This window comes from Filicampus tigris, chromosome 12 (genome assembly GCF_054856515.1).
Source record: "Filicampus tigris isolate MCC_2025a chromosome 12, RoL_Ftig_1.0, whole genome shotgun sequence".
NCBI classification, from domain to species: domain Eukaryota; kingdom Metazoa; phylum Chordata; class Actinopteri; order Syngnathiformes; family Syngnathidae; genus Filicampus; species Filicampus tigris.
In genome coordinates, this window is record NC_141228.1 from 15,435,980 (window position 1) to 15,455,926 (window position 19,947).

The following is a 19,947-nucleotide window of genomic DNA, read 5'->3' on the forward strand; positions in this document are numbered from 1 at the left end:
AGTATGCTTGAGAGCAAGAGGTCTTTCTTTTCATTTCGTTTCATATATATCTCATATCTAGATAGACTGCAAAAGTTTGACATGTTGATCATGAGGTCTTTATTTGTATTCATTTTCACATGGATGGAAAGATCTACTTTTCATTCGCGCCGTGTAATAGTTCCCACGCTGCGTGGCCGTCAGCTTGAACTGACACACTGCCACACTTTCTCACGCACGCGTGAGAGAGAGAGAGCCTCCTGACGCGCGCGCCACCCGCGCGACCTGCGTGCGTACGTGCGCGCGCCTGTGTCGACAACCAGGCACGCACGCGGCGGGCGGGCTCGCTCGCTGGCTGGCTGGCTGACGGGGTGACGATCATGTGTAGTCGACGCGTCGTTGAAAGTAGGTTAGCGCCAGCCGCAGAGCAGGAAGGAAGAAGCTGCGAGATCACGCGTGGGTTCACCGCTTCTGCCCAACCACAACACAGTGCCCCCCGGGAAGGAAGACCGCGTAGAAAGTAGGCGAACTTTAACTTACCGCAAACTGACGACAGCAAATATATATTTTATTTTACTGTATCTTGGACGCGCTTTTTTGACGAAAAGGCTCCACGAGCCATAAGAGGAGTTGCTGTTTTGACAGCTCAAGCAAGTTTTCGCTCCGGCTTTTTTCACCCTCACGAGGAGTTGTATGACTCTCAAAGACTAAACCGGCGACATGAGAGGTAAGTGTGCCATTATAACAAAGTTTGGGAGTATTGTTAAAAAAAAAAAAAGTCTGAAGTTCGCACTTTTGGGGGGAGCCCTTAAACGCACCTTGAAAAATACAGGAAATCGAGCGCAAAATTGACACTCAATTTCCAACATGTATACATATTTAAATTTGGCATCTATTCACAAACATTTAGCGAGTTTGTAAGGTCTCCGGTGTTATTTTTCGAGTGCGTATGTTCTCTCCGGCGACTTGACTGCGGTTATGTAAGAGCGAGAGAGGGAATGGCGAAGGGAGGGAGCGAGCAGGCTGATTCAAGCAAGCCTCGAGAAAAGACACTTGGCGCGTCTACTTTGTATTCAGTTTCACCCCTTTATTATCACCTTTTTTACAGCTCCTCACTTGAACAACTTGATTTTCTGACACTTAATGAGTATCCCACTTGACCACCGAAATTATTTATATTTAAAAAAGGGGTTGTACTGTCAAGGTGTCGGGAGATGTGTTAAACAAGGTTTTTTTTCCTTTTCTTCTGTCAAGTGTGTTGTTTTCAGCAGTGTGGTGGACGGTGTGTTATGTAGAAGTGGGGGGATAGGAGGTGTTCCACTGACCTAGTTCTGTCATTGAGGATTACAGTTTGTGAGTGTGTGTGTGTGCGTGTGTGCTTTGTAGTCTGTTGAAATCACTTTACAGTGGAGAGGGATGCTCATCTTTTAATATTATGTGCAGTCTATATCCGCTTGAATCCATTAGATGAGCATGCAACAGTATGAGCTGACATAAGAGGAAATTGAACTTTTTGATTGAAAAACAAAACAATACAAAAAACACACCCTCTCAATCTATTTTTACACCTCCACCAGGCGCGGTTCACTATTCACGAACTTGCATTTTTTTCCCCACTATATAATCGATCCTTTGTTATTTGTTGAAAAGTCACAGATTTGTTTGGGTTTTTGTGCGCTTTCTTAAGGCCTAAAATGCCACAAGATGGTGCCAAAGATGTGGTTGATATGAAAGAAGTAATTGGTGTCAAGGAAGTGATGATCATGAGGTCTTTATTTGTATTCATTTTCCCATAGATGGAAAAGATCTATAATAAAAAAAAAAGCAGGGGATCAGATTACAAAAAAAAGAAACTGTGTTTTTTGCAAAATAAGCAGGAAATTATTTTTAAGGTTAATGTTGTAAAATGAGTTTTAAATGATATTCATGTGTTTGAAGGTAACACTTTGTCGTATATTTAAATATTAACATTGGCAATCAGCAACATTTTTCGATTTAGGCATCAACAACTCCGATTTTTTTTAATAATGTTTGCAAGGCTTGGCCTACTAGTGTGGGTTTCCTGTATACCGTAATGTGTAAGACGTAACTGGACAAAGATGCCCCCGCCGTTGTTATGATGTCAGTGTGTCGCGCACCGCAGTGGCAAAGCCGGATATGGGCACAGCAAGCCCACATTTAAACATGAGGCACAGCAGGCTTGAGTTGAGCTTGGTTTCCTCTGTCAGCTTGGGTTACTCACATCAGCCGGAGGGAACGCCACTCAAGCCGACACCGCTGGACGCTTATATTTTTCCAAGCCACACCTATTTGTAATGTATACATTTATTAAATAACAATTTAATAGGTTTAACTAATACTAGTGACAAAATAAGGACAGCACCACATGGGTTTGAAACTAATCATCGAAGAACTTTCGCTGACTCCCACGTCACTGACTGCTACGAGGAAACCAGTTAGCCATGTTGAGTTCGGCGAGGATCAAAAGGCCCGGGGGTGGTGTAAAGGCCAAAGGTTGCCCCGTGCTCTCCAAGAACGCCGCAGCGCAGAGCCCGGAAAGCTCACAGCTGCTATCTGTTCAATGCGCAGCCTTGCAGGAGTTCACAGCGAAACTCGGTATGTGTCAAGTTGCCCTCTCCTCTAGCTGTCGACTACACGCTAAGATTCCGTTCCGCAATTTTCTACGGATTCAACAAGGAGCGTCCGCGGAGACTAGATTCATGTTTACAAAAGCTCATAGATAGCACCCAAAATAAATAATTTGTCCAGAAATATTTATTTGGACTTCGGTGGTATCTTGAAGTAAAGTCAGTGCGATAAGCAATATCTGCTTGTTCAACTTTGCGATTGGATACGTGACATTTAAACAGTTTATTAAAACTCAAGGCGACTGAGATTAGTGTGCAATGGTCTTCGTTTGAGCCAAAAGATCACAACAGAATTCCTCAGTCTGGGTCTGCTTGTGTTGCAGAGGCAGAGAAAAGAGTAGGTACAGTTTCTAGTGCTTAAGTGTTCAACTGGTGAAAGTTCATGAGTAACATCTCAATATGTGGAATGCTAACTCAGTGTTTCCCAAAAGTCAACATACACTTCCGTTTTCCAGTTTGGTTTCAGGTATCATTCGGACAGACGTGAGGCCATCGGCATTTGGTTTTTGAAATCACACCATTCCCTTGCCCAATGGCTCGCCAATTGACATTAGAGCCGCGTTGCATAATTGTCGCCTGGCAAGAAGTTCAACGCCAGTTTGAGAAGCTTTATAGCCATGACACCGATCCTACGTAGTACAATTTACCGTGTCCGTGGCAAGTGTCTCGAAACAGGATCTGTTCTTGACAAACCACACCACTGCTACCACCAACAGACGTTCATGCAAAGCCTGGTAAAGCCTATCTGGAGGACTGAGCTGTGGTCAGGGACAGAAAAAGTTCTTGCCAGGCGGCAATTTTGCAACTCTGCTCCAATGTCAATTGGCGAGCCACGGGCAACGGAATGATATGCTTCCTGTACAGCCTGAGCTGCCAAATGGCGATGTCCTTATGTCTGTCTGAATGATACCTGAAACCAAATTGAAAAAAACGCCCTGTATAATGCAGTGATTCCCAACCTTGGTGCCGTGACACAATCATCAGGTGTTCCTCGGGAAATTACCGGTATCCAATTTCACTTAATTGGTCTGAAAATTATACTTTAAATTATCTATGTGTGTATCTATATTCAATCCCTGTAATAAGTTCCAAGTATGTCAGCTTTGTGTCCAACTAAACAAGACCAGATGTTTCACTGAGACTGATTCAGTACATTTCTGAGTAAATTGAGACGAGATCATCATTATTTCAATATACAGTATATACTTTTTGTGACATTTTTGTTTGGTGGTATGCCATGAGGTTTTTCCAATGTAAAATATGTGCCTTGGCTGAAAGGTTGGGAAACACTGAATAATGTGGCAGTGGAAACCTCTTTCCCATTTTCCCACTTGGAAATAAGATCAGTTGAATGAATGCTAGGGTCACACTATTGCATCATAAAACGTTGATCAACCTGATACGAATGTAGCCATGTTAGCATTCCCAACTGTCCAATGTATAAAGACGTTAATCGTAACGCGTCAAAACAATGTGCGTTCACCCTTTGATGACATGAATGTGATGTTACAAGTTGCTCTGCACAAAAACTGTTCTTTTATTATTATGGTTGAAGTCAAATATTGTTGACTTTAACAATATTAGCTTATATGTATATTAGCTTGCGAAGCTACAGCTACATCACATTAAGATAATTATCTCATCTTGACCTACGTTGGATTGGTTTCGGCAGTGTTTCCCACCATTTACTGAGGCAAGGCACAAGGCACATCTTATATTAGAAAAATCTCTCAGAACACCACCGACCAAAAATTTCACTGTAAACAAAAATTATGATCTCACAAATTTACTGACTCAGTGCTTGTGTGCCATGATTGCCTGAATCTATTGTATGTCAGCAGGTGGATACACAGGTTAATTACATTTAATTACAGTAATTACATTCCATTCCCGGTGGCGAGTTAGGGGGCGGTACAACGAGGAGATAATTTAGCCACAAATAATTGGAGAAAATGTGTTATTTCAGAAGTGTCTGTCAAATTGGTAGCCCTTCACGTTAATTAGAGCTCTCCCGCATACATTTATTTTTTATTTTTTGCACCCTAGTCCAAGTAATTTGACTTTGAGTATCTGCCGAAATCGAGTCCCGATCCACCTCAGCAACACATTAAGAACAATTGAATAAATTAATCATTTTGGTGCATTTACATATCTTTGGATTCTTTTCTGTGGCACATCTGATGATCTCTGACAGCACAGTTGTTGAGAATCACTATAGTATTAGCGTGTTTACTAGACAAAATAGGGAAAAGTACATACTTTTTTTTTTTTAATTTAAATGTCATAGTTGTTATTTTTTAGTGTAAAAGATCTTTAGTGCAAAAAACCAAGGCTGGCTGACAAATCCTTAAAAGTCCTTTTTAGGATGTGTGCTGATGGAAATATGCCTTTTGGGCTTTTGTGACTGTCAGCATTGCGTTGTGGCCACGTTCTTCTTTAAATTGGACTCTCCCGGTCTGCTGGAAACATTCTGCACCACAAGTGTAAGTTGATCTGGTGTGTGATTTGGCCTGCTTGTAAATGATGAATTACGCCGCGGCCATCTCGCGATTCCTGTCAGTCCAGAAAACATGCCCGTGAATGTCAGAATTCCTCCCGCGGTGTCTGGCCGCACTCGAGGTATATTGCAGGGCTCTGTGATGGGCCCCTTTGTACTTTCACCTCTCACTCGCTGACGGTTGCATCTGTGCAGTCATTACTTGAACACGCTGTTGATTTATTTTTTTAACCGGCAATTGTCAGGCCATACCATTCTGTCTTCTAGGTAGGTCAGAGTGATTAAAATACTGAGTAGCTTCTTTGAAAGAGGTTGTCCAAAACTGGAACAACTGACAAGGGGAAACATATTTTAAATGTCTGCCTTTACTTGGATTGCAATATGTCATAATCATCCAGCAACAACTCATAGATGCCATTCCTTTCCAAAAGTAGGTTAAGTACAGTATGTCAGGTAAGGAGTGGGTAAATAGGACCTTGGACTGTTTGATTAGCTCGAATGAGAGAGCAAAGTCTGCACTTACAAGCCTTTACAACGCTTTTTCCTGCTAAAGTTCCGAGCGAAAACTGACAGACTGGCACAGGGGTGACTAAAACTCTTGCTGTTCTAGGCAAAAAAAAACCCAAAACAGTTTAAACTATTAAGACAGGCCAATGGATCACTTTATAGACCAAGTACCATCAAAAAAAAAAAAAAAAAATTCTTCAAGTACCGCCATAATAACGATGGTAGTTTGTCAAAGTTGGTAGTTGGAAAGCCCGTTTAAAATCACAGGCGGACCGGTCTATAGGCGATTACTATTTTTTCCGGCCGGACGAGAAGGCGGATAGACGGACGGCGGGAGGGTACAACGGCTGTAGGCGTTAGGCGTTAGAATTTTTAGTAACATGCCCAGCTAAGCTAACAAGTGCTCACTTTTAAAGTTTAATCTGCATGAGACCATTGCCATAAATTGCCCCCCCACCCCTTTATTTTATTTATACTAATAAGTGTTTGCTTTTATTGCTTGTATGTCGTAATTACAGAGACATTTATTTGCCTGCGGGATCCGTCTAACGCCGGCTGCAACCTGAGCAAAAAATAGATTTATGGGCTCGCATGGGCACAGCTGAAATTTCACTCCCAATACTTGACATGCTGCAACAAGTCAGGAGCCGCTATTGGCTACAGCTGTTCTTGCCGCTGGGCTCTTACTCTACTGCACTTTGACGCTTTGAATAAATCCAGATGTCAAGCAAGTTTCGAACCAACCACTGACTCTACGTCTTAAATCTGTCATCCATGTTATGTTTTACTAAAGTTGCGCTCCACACCCTTCTATCCTTACCCAGTCCAAGTCTTCGTTAAAATTAAAAAAAACAAAAAAAAAAACAGGAGGAGGCGCTTCCTCCTCCTCCTTCTCCTCCTCCTCCTCCTTCTCCTCCTCTTCCTCCTCCTCTTGCTTGAATGGGAAAGTGTGTCAGTGGAGCAGCTTGGGCTCCGCGGGCCCGATTTTGCCGCTCAGCTGACTGGCAGGTGAGTTGGCGAGTCCAAACGCTGAAGTCAGCCGCGCGGCGGCCAATGGGAACGGAGGCGGGCGAGGGAGGAACGTCACACCGTTGCCGGGACAACCACCTTTGAATGCGTGCATTCGTGGAATGTGGCCAGACTGCAGTTATATAACAAGCTGGCGGGAGGGGCGGGAGGCCTTTGAGAGGAGCAATAGAGGGAGCAGCATTTTTTTTCCCCTTGCCGCTTTCTACTTTATTTCTTTATTCGTATCCTTCCGATGGCGGCCGTGAATCCAAGCCAGCCCCACTGCCCAGACTGGCAAATATGTCAACTGTCGCCATAGTGCGGGAAATGCGGATGAAACATTTCCATGTCTGTTGTCTGTCTTTTTTTTTTTTTTTCTTTTTTTTTTTTTAAGTATAGCTCTCATTTTCTGCTCAAGTGTTCGACGTGGATCTCATTTCTTCTCCCAATGCGAGATTCAATTCTGAGTATATTATAAAAGAACCTTTACAAGCAAAAGAAGTGGGAAACCGCTGTAATTTCTGACCTAAAAGAAACATAGCTGTGAGCAGTTAACAAAGTGCAGGCACTTAGTTTTATCAGTTGTGGTTTTCCAATTCGAGAGCCTCAGAAGTTGTCTTGTTTTTCTGGATGAGCCTGCAAGCATTTTGTTCTTCCTAGAGGAGGACAAGGATGAGCAGGAGCAGGGGGAGGAGGAGGGAAAGAGAGGCGCGAGTCATGAAACTTTATAACCTCGGGCCTCCACTAATGCAATTGACCTGCTATTCTGGGCTTGAGGAGGCCCAGCTACTTAGATAAACAACATAATGAAAAGAACATGCTGTTCTGTGGTAAGAAGGCTCAGGCTTCCACAATGAACTCAAGGTGCATAATGTATACGCCGGCTCCAGTGTCAATCACAGGAGGTGCTGGGTTCTTTGCATTTTGGTTACATTTCCACTCATGTGACAAAAAGTAACCTGAAGTTTTCGGCCTGAAATTAAAGTGACTCCAACTTCCGTAAACCTGCAGCACGGCGACTGACATCATTTTTGATTAATGCTGTCTAAATATGAAGTTATTGGAAGGTAGAAGGAAGTCCATGCAAATACTTCCATTAAGGACTAGCTAAAAATAAGCAAATGCTGCTCCATGAAAAGGCACAGCATTTCCCTCTTTCACTGGTCAGTGTGCATTCCATTTCATTTGAATTGTATTGTGTGGCTGTGACAATCATACCCCAAAAAAGAATACTGTAGTGCCTTGAGAAAAGGACTAAATTTGTTCCGTGATCGCATTTATAATCTTTCCCCACTGAAATGGTTGCAAATGCCAAAATATCTTTGTAATGTTCTTGGGTTTTTTTTGTTTATTTTACAAGAAAAATAGCACTCTATAACATTGTACTTTATACAAATGTATAGTGATGAAACAATTAAATAGATTGTATAGAATTAAGCAGTTTCTGCATCATGAATTCATTGCAGCTCCTTCTTGTGTGTGCAACTTGGCCAGTATAATAATGCAAACAAACATTTAAGATTTTCACATCTACCGTGACTCGGTAGTATTCGTCGCTTTTCCTAGAGGATAAAGACTATGTGTCTGAGTATTGTTATCTTACTGTTCTAAATGTGTCGCTCTTCTGTTCGTGTTCAAATGTTCATTGCTTAAATCAGTGGTCCCCAACCACCAATCTGCGGCCCGGTACTGCGCCCTGGGCAGTCTGGTCACGGGCGGCTCAGATAGATTGACTATAAAATTACTTTTTGATGATAGATGATGTCATGTTGTCATCAAACTAGCTGAGACTTAATCAACAGCGCCTCTGCTGATTCAACCAAGTAGCGCTCTCCATTTACCCTTCATCGTTTTAAGATGTAATCAATCAACAATTTATTCTTTTTTCTCTCTAGCTCAAATTGAAGTGATTCCCTGTAAAATCTGCGGGGACAAGTCCTCGGGGATCCATTATGGTGTCATCACCTGTGAAGGCTGCAAGGTGAGTCCTCGCTGGTGCCAAAACACACGCTACTGTAATTAAGTTCATTATACCTGGATGGAATCCAACTATTTTTTTTTTTTTAGCCACCACACAACTGATATTGGGAATGTGATCATGTGTGTTCTTTTCGTAAAGGGTTTCTTCCGACGCAGCCAGCAGAACAATGCCATGTACTCCTGCTCACGACAGAGAAATTGCCTCATCGATCGGACCAATCGCAACCGCTGTCAACACTGCCGGCTGCAGAAGTGTCTCGCTCTGGGCATGAGCCGTGACGGTGAGTACTGTCCAAAAGCGCTCACACAGGCTGTACTCAAGTAGAAGAATAGATACTTGTGGTACTGATTCAACTCGTGGACTAATCCTGTAGTATAAGTTAAAAGAAAGTACAAACTCTGAAATGGTCTTAAGTTCAAAAGTAAAAATACATTTTTACTGTATACTGTAGGAGTGTTGTGACCAAATATATAACTTTTTTTTTTTTATGGTTTTTGTGCATTATCGTGAGTTATCTTTTGTAAATATCAATTCGGCTTGTGAATTGGTGAAGGCGCGTTGTGATTCAGTGGGCTACTTTTGAGACAAACGTCACACGTTTTTGAAGATATTCTCACACAAGTTCAGAACGTTCATTCATGTGGAAAGCCCCATCCCTCCTCCATCCGCAGGCAGAAGGCAGTGTTGCGCTCTCCATTGAACGGGAAACGGGTCAATTTTTCGTTCAAAAACTTAAAATTGAGAAACAAGCCTTTATCTGATCTTTTATGTGTTTATTTAACACAAGTGGGAAACAAAATATGACAGTAATTTGTTTCCCGAAAGCTTGCTTTGCCATGACTCGGAAGACGTTTTTCTGCTACCACCTGCTGCTCAGCAGGGTCAAAGCAAAGCAAGCCTGAGGGAAACATACAAAGTATAAGCTTGTCAAGCATGACTAGCTATGAGCCATCGCTTGGCTGCTATCTTTTTTTTTCCCGTATTTTGTGTTGCAAGTCCAAATTTGAGTTTTACGCAAGTGCCACTTATGCTGCTGCCCGAAGAAAGAAAATGGAGCAATCAAGGCGTGATTATGCCTTTGAATGTGGGCAACACACTCTCACAAAGGAGCTGCTGAAGGCCACCAGTGACGCCCAGGCACTTACATGCATGTGAACCAGCAAACAAACCCCACTCCAGCTTCTGCGTCATTCACTAGCCCCTTAAAAGACATGCTTCCAATATACAAATATGACAGTATTTACAGTAATTAGTACAGTTTAAAAAAACTCTAATTTCTTTGTTCTCTTTCATTATGTTCGGTTTTTATACAACAACAATAGAAAAATGTCTTCATTAAAACCATGACAAAAATGATTTAAAAAAAATCATATGTCAGGGTGCCAGTGTAGGGCCACGTTTTTTTTGTCTATAGGCTTAAGTGTGCATGTAAATATTGATTATTTTTTGTTTTTTGATTTTTTTGTGGCAATACATGATCTCTTTTAGTACATTCATGTCCCGCATGTAGCTCTACTGAACTCCCAAGCTTGAACCGTTCATCTGCCATGTTGTGTTTGACTCTTCCCAGCTTATTTTTACCACTAACATACATTTGTCATTGTTGCAGCGGTGAAATTTGGCCGCATGTCCAAGAAGCAGCGCGACAGCCTGTATGCAGAGGTCCAGAAGCACCAGCAGTCGCAGGAGTGCGCCGGCATGGCAGCCCGGGAAGAGAACGGTGACATGGGCGACCACGGCCGCACTTACAGAAGAGTATCCACCACCGCGCTCAGCGATTTGGACGACTTTACCACGCTGCCGGACAGCCTGCTCTTCGACCTGCCGCTGACCCCCGAGGATGGGGGCGGCGAATACGGCACCCTGGACATGCTCGCCGGCAGCGCGGGCAGCAGCTCGTCCTCTCAAAGCTCACCGGAACAAACCAACTTGGACTTTACGGAGGGCAACCACAGCATCAAGCACGAGTACCAGCTGTTGCATGACTCTGGGCTCTTCTCGCACGCCATCCTCAACCCACTGCCCGAAGGATGCTCCCTGCTTGAGCTCGGTATGCCCGACCTTTCAAACTTGTGAATGCAATTAATCAATCCTGAGCGTGACAGTAATCTTAGCGCTAATGTTCTCTCCACCCAGAGCACATAACGCAGTGTGTGGTCAAGTCCCACATAGAGACAAGCCAGTACAGTACAGAGGAGCTGAAGAGAATGGCGTGGTCCACGTATAGCATGGAAGAGACCCAAATGTACCAAACTAAGGTATGATGTAGGGCTGAAATATGCACAGATTACCTTTAATAATGTGATTATTCATAATTAATTATATTAATTTATATCAAGACACGGATCATGTTAATGATTCGTCATAATAATTAGGAAACAGATACATATCAATATGCATCACTTTATTACTATAACTTTCTGCCTGTGTTTACATTTACAAACGATCATTTGTACAAGATTCCTAAAAAAATCGGAATGTCCCATCATGCACGGTTAAGCCAATTTTTTTTTTTTTTTCCCCCCAAAGAGGGCACTATATTGTTGACCCCTCGTCTACTTCAAAGCAGAACTCACTAAAATACCACAACAACACGTCTAACAATTGCCAACACAAGGCATCAATGTGACATAGTTTTATAAAGCCTACCACTGCTAATTACAACGTTTTGTGATGACACAGCCACCGGCACTATTGCGCAAACAGTAACAAAATAAACACATGATAAACATACTTCTATGGCCACAACTGATGCCCAGGAATTTAACAAACAGGCTGGCACAACAGCCAACTCTTCACTCCCAATCGCTGACTCGCACGTGATTCACCAGATCTACTCCCAGGCATTACCTTTTAAAGCCACACGCACTCAAAGTCACAGATAATATAGTGTGGAATGTGAAGATGGTGACCCAAGTGGACAAAAGTAATACCTGCACCTCACATGCACATTTTATTGTGTAATGATGCAAAATCAATTGTATCCGATTAATCAATGGCATCATTGGTGTAGAATAATCGATTCTAAAAATATTTGATAACTGTAGCCCTAGAATGATGTCCGCCATTCGTGGACTAGGACAATTTGATAGGTACATTTAACAGCAGTTTTTGTTACTTGTCATGTACTGTATCTTCCTGTTTATATTCTTCTTTTAACACGCCGTGCTCTTTCTTGTGGAATAATTGTCACAAGTCGCCACAAAATCCGAATCTAAAGCCAAACGCAAGATAATCGTCATAATTTTTAAAGAATCCAAGCAAATCAAAGAATGTTCTTTCCTCAAATAGTCACCCTCAACCACAAACATATCAAAATAGTGGTGGGTTAATCAAGCCGGAAGGCTATAGGTCAGTATGTCTTGGGTGGTGGAAACCTATTATTAGAGTAAACAGATGAGTACAAAACAACTTGTGTCATTGTTCTCTGCCATTAAGTGTTTTCTGTATGCTATTTCTTTTCCTCTTGTCAGTCAGCTGAGGTGATGTGGCAACAGTGTGCCATTCACATCACCAACGCCATCCAGTACGTGGTGGAGTTTGCCAAGCGCATCTCTGGCTTCATGGACCTGTGTCAGAATGATCAGATTATCCTCCTCAAAGCAGGTCAGTAAGCCTTAAAGTAGAAATAAATACAGTACAATGAATGCCAGTTCATCGCTACTACGATACTATATGTTCCAGACCCATATATGTTCCATATAAAAAAAATTCTTCAAACTTATTAAAACACTCTTTAGTCTCTCGCTTGCAAAATGTTTCATCTAACAGAAGTCCACTATCTTATTACCAACATATTATGTGAAATGCTTTAGATTTCTATGAGCTAATGAAAATTAGCATGGATTTCCATCAGACGACCTCAGTGCTGCTCGGGATGTTGTGCCACAATATGGTAGCACACTGAAGGCACTAAACTCAAACTCTCGATTTGCATGTACGGTGTACTGTAAAAACCCATAAATTATCACTGAAAAATCTGCAATATGGCAGGGGCACGAATGATGAACCGCAATGTAACTGGGGTTCACTGCAACGACAAAAAAAAAAAAAAAAAAAAAAAAAAAGCATGTTGGGTTTCAGCCCAGTACAGCTGGGAGCTGTTGTCGCAAGGAAATGGGCCTCTGGGAATACGGCTCCCCTGCTGTGTGTGTTTATTACTTTGCAGCCTCTGAGTTGTAATAGCCATCCTTATTGTCACATGGAAGTGCACACGAGGTACATTCGCCTCAAGGGGCCGCCGACTTCACGGAGCTCGACAACCACACGCATGCAGCGTGACTTGAAAAGTGCGCGCCTGTCCTCCATCTAAAGAATGGTGGCTCTTGTTTGGACCGCGGCAGTTATTGTGCTGACCGCCACCCTGTGGAGAATCTGTGATTTGGAAATTACTGACGAGTAAACATTTTTAGACAATTGGACTAAACAGACTTGATTAGTCATATCAATGTATAAGAGGAACGCAAATGACTTCACCCCGTGCACCTCCTTGCCAAACCAGATTCACCAGTGACAGCTTAGTTGATCTTCAAAGTCAAACTTGAAATAAAACTACATTCGTTACTCTGCTATTCCATGATTAACCTCGTCCCAGCTTTTTGTGAGCTTTCTGAAACACCACAAGATGGTGCTGAAGCCCTGTTGTACAGTAACTGGTGTCGAGCAAGTATGTTGACGTGAATTTATTCCTCCTCTATCCACAGGCTGCATGGATGTCCTCCTGATCCGGATGTGTCGAGCCTATAACCCCATCAATAACACCTTCCTCTTTGATGGAAGGTTTGCCCCTGCTCACTTCTTTAAAGCACTTGGTGAGTTTTGCCCTCGCGCTCCATCTTCTCACCCTTCTTCCTCACTTGTCACACTCCATCCTTTATACATCCGTGAAAACGCTATATTTCCCCTTCTCCCAGGCTGCGATGACCTCGTGACGGCCGTGTTCGACTTGGCCAAAAGCCTGAGTCGTATCCAGATGTCTGAGGAGGAGATGGCCCTCTTCACCGCCGCTGTGCTGCTCTCACCAGGTGACAAATATATGCAACGGGCGCTTTATTAGGTACACAAGGTCCAATATGAGAAGAACACCAAGCAAAGAGTGGGTGGGGGGAGTTAAACTATTTTAAGAATTGTTATTTTTATATGATTGCTCGTGTCGTGGATTTTCACCAATTGTGTGCTGGTGTGGAATGTATCCTTTGCGATAGGGGTTTCACTGTACTATAACAAGTCATTCATTGCTAGACATTTTCAAACTTCTCCATTTTGACAGCTATTTTAGAGCATTTCCATTGATTTTTCTACAAATCAGAATTTTTCCTTTTTTTTTTTTGATCATTTGAAAAACATTCTTGCCCAATATACATACATTAACAAATACAATATTTTGTCCTCTTTGTCATAGACCGGCCCTGGCTGACAGATGTTCAACAGATCCAGAAGCTTCAGGAGAAGGTCTACGTAGCCCTCCAGCGCTGCTTACAAAAAGGCGACTCATCAGAAGAGAAACTTGCCAAGGTGCGGCTGCACTTTATCCATCGTGAGCCACGCACGGCCTGTCTTGTCAGAATGTTTTCTGATTGACTTCCTTCTCCTCCAGATGGTGTCCAAACTTCCCATCATGAAGTCCATTTGCAAGCTTCACATCGACAAACTCGAGTTCTTCCGTCTGGTCCACCCCGAGACGGCGTACACCTTCCCGCCGCTGTACCGGGAAGTGTTTGGCAGTGAAATCACTTTCCCAGACTCCACAGAGGGCTAAGCAATGTCACACGCTTACAAAACAAAACATAAAAACAGAGATTCAGCAACAGAGACTGTGTGAGGCAGCGAGAGAGCCAGAGAGAGAGAGTTTAAACAGTGTGGCAACAAGCAGCCACTCAATGACAATCCTGCACGCTACACTTTAGGATACACTCCTCTCACCTCGGAAACTCCCGACCGACCCACACTGCCCCTCCGGCGTTGCGCCCAAGGGTGCCCGGTACCTCTCTGTTGGAGGGAGCTCGGAGAAAGGATTAAAGAGTGGCCAAGACAATTTGTATTTTCCAAATTATTTTTCTAAGTCCTTAAAGCAGAAGTCGTTTCGACTACACTTCTCACAGCACCGCTAAGCTATGGTTGAATGTAAACCCCGCCCCTCCCCGCCCCGTGCCCCTTTAAAGCATTCAGCACAGCCTCAAGGCCTGATTCCGAATGTACATACTGAATGAAAAATGAGACCGTAGTCCTCACTTACCTCGCAGATTTTTTTTTTTTTTTTTTTTTTTGTCTTTTTCAGTCGCCGTTCTGGTAGCAATCAACCACTTTTCACTCAGCATCAGTTGCCGCCTTTTCGCAGGGTTTTCGGCGTGTGAACAAAGCGTTCAAAGGGACCATGATCAAACTCACAACCATTTTTTTTTTCCTCTCTTCTACAAGCGCTTATGCAGGTATTTATTGTTTTTTTTCTAGTGCACCCGCAGACACTGATGTAAATGGGCTCTTTTTGATGCAATCATTACCTCAGTCCCATGCATCCGTTCCCTTTGCATATGCCACTTAAAGTCACAAGAGAGATTGTGAACATATTTTCAGAATTTCCATTTTCTAACTATATATCACCTATATAGCCATTAGTAGGAGACAAATGCGCTTGTGTTGCAAACACACTGCCTGCCTGCACGATGGAAGGATTGTTAGCTTTTGAGAAAATCCAGTGGATAATTTGAAATTTTGAGTCTGTTTTGGGCTCGGAAATATATATTTTTTTTTTCGAGTGGGATGCCTTATCTGTGGATTCGCCCCCCACATATTGTAAATGAGCTGTGTGAACTTGGGTTGCACATTTTCAAAGTTGGGAATGTTCCATGGGAATTAACATGAATTTACAAAATTAAAGGTTGACTCAAAATAGTGACTAGTGGGCCTCCATAGAACATATTCTTGTTAAGAAAATTTTTGGCTTGACTTACTCTTTAAAAAGAAGATGACAAAGAATCAGTGCAAAATGTTATAAAATACCAATGCCAATTCATTCCCATGGAAAGTTTCCAGTTTGGGATCTTTACAAAATTCACCCTAAGTTTTCCACCCTTGCATCACTGTTGCGAACAAGGTTCCATTGCACCTCGGCTCCATTTTAAACCCGACAGCTGAAATAATGACCAGAGCCATACTTGCCATTATGTGCTATATGACCGCAGCATGTTTTGACCGGGCGGGGGCGGAGCCAAAGGATAAAGAGTGGACAGATGGGCCGCCCGTTTATTTAATCTCCTTAGACGTCGGTTAGAGGGGATTTATTATCTGCGCCAACTCTCACTACAGTGGAGCCTACCTCCAAAGTCAAACACAATCCGTTCCCTGGTGCTGGTTGACGTCCACGGTCAATAAATTTTTTTTCCCCCTCCCTATGACACATAAGATGAATTAATTTGTAAACAAAGCACAAAAACTGCAAATATGTGGGGGTAGGTTCCACACACACACAATACAATATTAACTTTGTAAATAGGTGAGGTTCACTGTATGTCTTTTTATAACCTGACATCGTGTTTGACTTGAACACCAATTTTGTTTAGATTTCGAGCTCCAAGCTTTTCGTTTGACTTTGGAGGTTCTACTGTACTTTAGACTTGGTCAAAAGCAGAAACCGTCCCAACCCACTCGTCCCTCCCATCTTTTGAGCCTTTACTACCTCATTCCCTCTCAAACATTTATACTGAAAAGCTTCTGCACAATATATAATACAAAATATTTTTTTAAATGAAGCTTGTGGGTGAAATTTCAGGACGAACCTGAAATGCAGTACAACTTCTACAGGTGAACTTAATTTGACCTCTACATGCAGCGCCAACTCTTCAGTGGTTTAGTACTTTTTGTACAACTTGCTGTTCTCTAACAAGAGGCTAAACGGCAAATTCATAACAGGTGAACATTTCTAAGGACCTTCCATGACTTTCTGTAACTCTTCCAGTCTCTCTGTATCTCTGTTCTAACCAGCTTGTCACACTCTGAGTGGCCACTGAGCTCTTAGTGCCATCTGCAGGTTGCAAATGAGATACAGAAAGACGAGAAGAGTCACAGAAACGTATAGACTTCGACGCCCTTAAATTCTCATGGATCAGACCTAGGCAAGAAACTACTAATCGGATAAGTCGAATATTTCGATAATCAAAAAATGTCGATGCAAAAGTGTGCATCATTTCACACTTGTAGAATGTGAGTATGGTGACTATAAGTAAGCAAAATAATACTTTCACCTGACATGCATATTTTGTATTGGTATTGGGCAAATCGGTAGAATGATTGGTATTGGGCAAATCGGTATAATAATTTATTCTAAAAATATGTGTTCAAACATCAGTTCCTTGTTGGACAAGAAAAGGTTGGGCACAAAGTACTTAAACAATGAACAATGGAACATTCAAACGTTTAGGGAAGGTCAAGTGAAGTTCACCTATTAATGTTGTATTGCGTTTTAGGTTTGTCCTGAAGTTTTACCCAAAAGTCCAATGCCCTTTAGTTTTTCTGATTACCGTACCGGTAAAATGTGAGGACAATTTACAACGTCTGAAATCCTGTCCTGTCAAGTGAAAAAACACAAATCACAAACAATCATACATCAGATGTTCAATAATTCGGCCGGATTTGCGTAGCACTGCTGGGACAGTGCTGTTGGCCATACAGCGAATGATCTCAAGTAGCAGTAAAAAAAAAAAAAAAAAAAATTAAATCTGACGCCGTCTTGGCCGCGGTATAACTGGGAGTGTGCAATTGGGCCTTTGTTGCCATACTTTTAAGTTTAAAGTAGCATAGATTTTATTTTTTTTAATAGTTGAAAAAGTTCTTTCGACTATAATATGGCAAATTCAAAGCCAACTCATGTGCAGGGTTGGCCAGATTGTAATAAGGTGCAATACTTTGTCATAGAATGTCTACTCACCCGTCCCACCCCAGCCTCCGTGCCGCAATTTTAGCGGGACGAAAAGTTGCCGTTTCAAGTTCCTCAGGGTGATAGCTTGGCTCTCTGTCCTGTCCTGCAGTGTCTAAACGGCACCTCGCACCAACAAACTGTAGACGACCTTTGAACCTTGATCACTGTGTACAGTTCATGTTCTTGTGAATGTCGGAATACAGAAAGTATCAAAGATTTGAACCCTTTTGATTGTTATTGCGAGACATATTGAGTTGGCGTCATAGATTCAATAGGATATTGATACAAGCAAAGAAAAAATGTACAAAAAAAGAGAGAGGAAAAAAAAAGTAAAATGCATATAAAACATGAATTATAATCTCTGATCCTTGTCTTGGTTTTGATGTGCTCTTCAATTTTGTCCTGATATGTACCGTCATGATATTTTCCTCATCAGTTTAGTGTCCTTTTCGTCCTTCGGAGAGATGTAATTCTATATTTTTTTTTAAAGAGCATTTTTAAATACTTGGTATGTCCCCTTAAGTTCCTCTTTTTTTGTCATGATCCTTCTGTATATGATATTGTAACTCTATTTTAAGATTATTATTATTGAATCATGATAGATTTAAATGAGAACTAATTTATGTCATGTCATGGATATAAAGAGCCAGAGCGGTTATTAACACGAAAGTGTTATTGCACAATGGTGATATACTTTGTGGGTTTAAGAATGTAATAAAATTCTTTTTACAATTAAAAGGACACAGGTGCAGTGATTGATTATTGATGCTTGAAATGATTAGAAATGATAATACTGTCATTCGTTCCAGCCTCTCCAGTGTAATGTGTTTTTAAGAAAGAAAAAACTGCTCTATAAGATTGTACCAGTACGTCACAAAAACGTAGAGTTCTAACATAAGTGAGCAGTATGCAAAGCATTTGTACAATAGTGATTGCAGCTGCTTCTGGTGTGTGTGATTTGGCCACCAGTGGGCAGTACAATACAGTCATGCAGATTTGAATGAAGAAGAGTTTCACAACTAGTGCAAGTCACTTGGTTAACTAACTGTTGTAAACAGTCATTTTGTCCTGTGAGTATGGTTGTGTCTGTCTATGTGTGTTGCGCCACTTTTAGTATTCAAATAATCCATTGCGTAAAAGGTTTTGACACTGCAAATTGATGCAATTTGTTAGCCTGTCTATGGCGTTTTGCATTGTTAGATTTAAGATAAGTGGACTTTCCTAAGGCAAAGCTAAGTGGTTGTTTTAAATAGGCAACATGTAATTCCCTTTGTTTGATGTTTAGTTTGAGTAAACTTTAGCTGGGAGTGGCATTAAACAACCTGTAGCAAAAAATATGCCAAACATCATATCATATCATACCTCAAACTTTGGAAGTTGGTCACTCGTCTCGTATATCAAAGCACAGCTATGTATAATTTGTATATGAAATGTTCATGTCCCCATAGGAAAATTAAATGAACATTATTGCCACACAAGATTTTATTTACTGGGTTCATAAAATGCAGGAATCAGATTTAACAAATTCAGTGAAACTTTTATGACACGTCTGATAATGCAGTTGGCTTGGTTTTATTATATACCATTTGAAAAAATGAAGAGACCATTGCAAAATTAACAGTTTCCCTGATTTTGTCATTCGTAGGAAGTGAAAATGTATTTCATTCTATAATTTACTGACAACAGACGTCCCAAATTCCAAATACAAATATTTAATTTGAACAGTAACACATGGCCAAATTATGATGTTGAAGTCATAGAAAAGTAGTGCCTTCCTGACACATTGTGGTCGAGAGTAATACTGTAACAAATTCGTTTATGGGTGGATTTTATTTATTAAGAATGGTTTTCAGATTTTGATTTCATGTTAGCATCTCAACTCAAATTTGAACAAACAAAGAACAACAACAAAAATATTAAAGGAATAAATCCATACGTATACAGTCACACTTTATTCACGTTAGAGACGACTCAATGTTTCCAAGGCCAACTTTTGGTTCCGAGAAAGGCAAATGTCAATCATTGAGGCCCCCAAGAAGCTCCAAGCTCACTGGGCAGCAAGTGATTTGTGCAGTGATTTAATAAAATTAAAATTAAATAATGTCGGGGTCGACATATACTTTATGTCTGGTAATGTAATGTAAGATACGCCACTCTGTTTGGCTCATAAATAAGTAATTCTGACTCTATTATTATCTAATATTAATGCCGCACCACCGCGAACCTCACCGCACGTCACCGTTAAAGAGTGAGAAGTTTTCTTGGTGTGTGAGATGGGTGAAAATCATTTTTCGCCTATATGACAACTGATAATGTTATGTTCGTACCTGACGACCTAGTAAAATGTTCTGTGCTTTCATGTTATATAAGAGCAAAGAAAACATCTGGCCTGGTAACCGGATCTGCACTTCCA

The 19,947-nt window shown here is 41.5% G+C and overlaps 1 protein-coding gene across 1 annotated transcript; it reads left to right on the forward strand.

Moving 5' to 3' along the window:
• Positions 1-244: 244 nt before the first annotated feature.
• Positions 245-18,275, forward strand: rorca (RAR-related orphan receptor C a). The gene is made up of 10 exons (XM_086046651.1): positions 245-706; positions 8,535-8,620; positions 8,759-8,900; positions 10,230-10,670; positions 10,757-10,878; positions 12,094-12,226; positions 13,324-13,431; positions 13,534-13,644; positions 14,022-14,134; positions 14,217-18,275. The coding sequence occupies exons 1-10, from the start codon at positions 700-702 to the stop codon at positions 14,376-14,378; spliced, it is 1,425 nt and encodes a 474-aa protein (XP_085902777.1). The 5' UTR covers positions 245-699; the 3' UTR covers positions 14,379-18,275.
• Positions 18,276-19,947: the final 1,672 nt, after the last annotated feature.

Excerpts from the sequence above, each read along its gene's own strand:
- rorca (XM_086046651.1), top strand. Across the intron at positions 10,879-12,093 it reads CCCAAATGTACCAAACTAAG|TCAGCTGAGGTGATGTGGCA; the intron begins GTATGATGTAGG and ends TCCTCTTGTCAG. Across the intron at positions 12,227-13,323 it reads GATTATCCTCCTCAAAGCAG|GCTGCATGGATGTCCTCCTG; the intron begins GTCAGTAAGCCT and ends CTCTATCCACAG.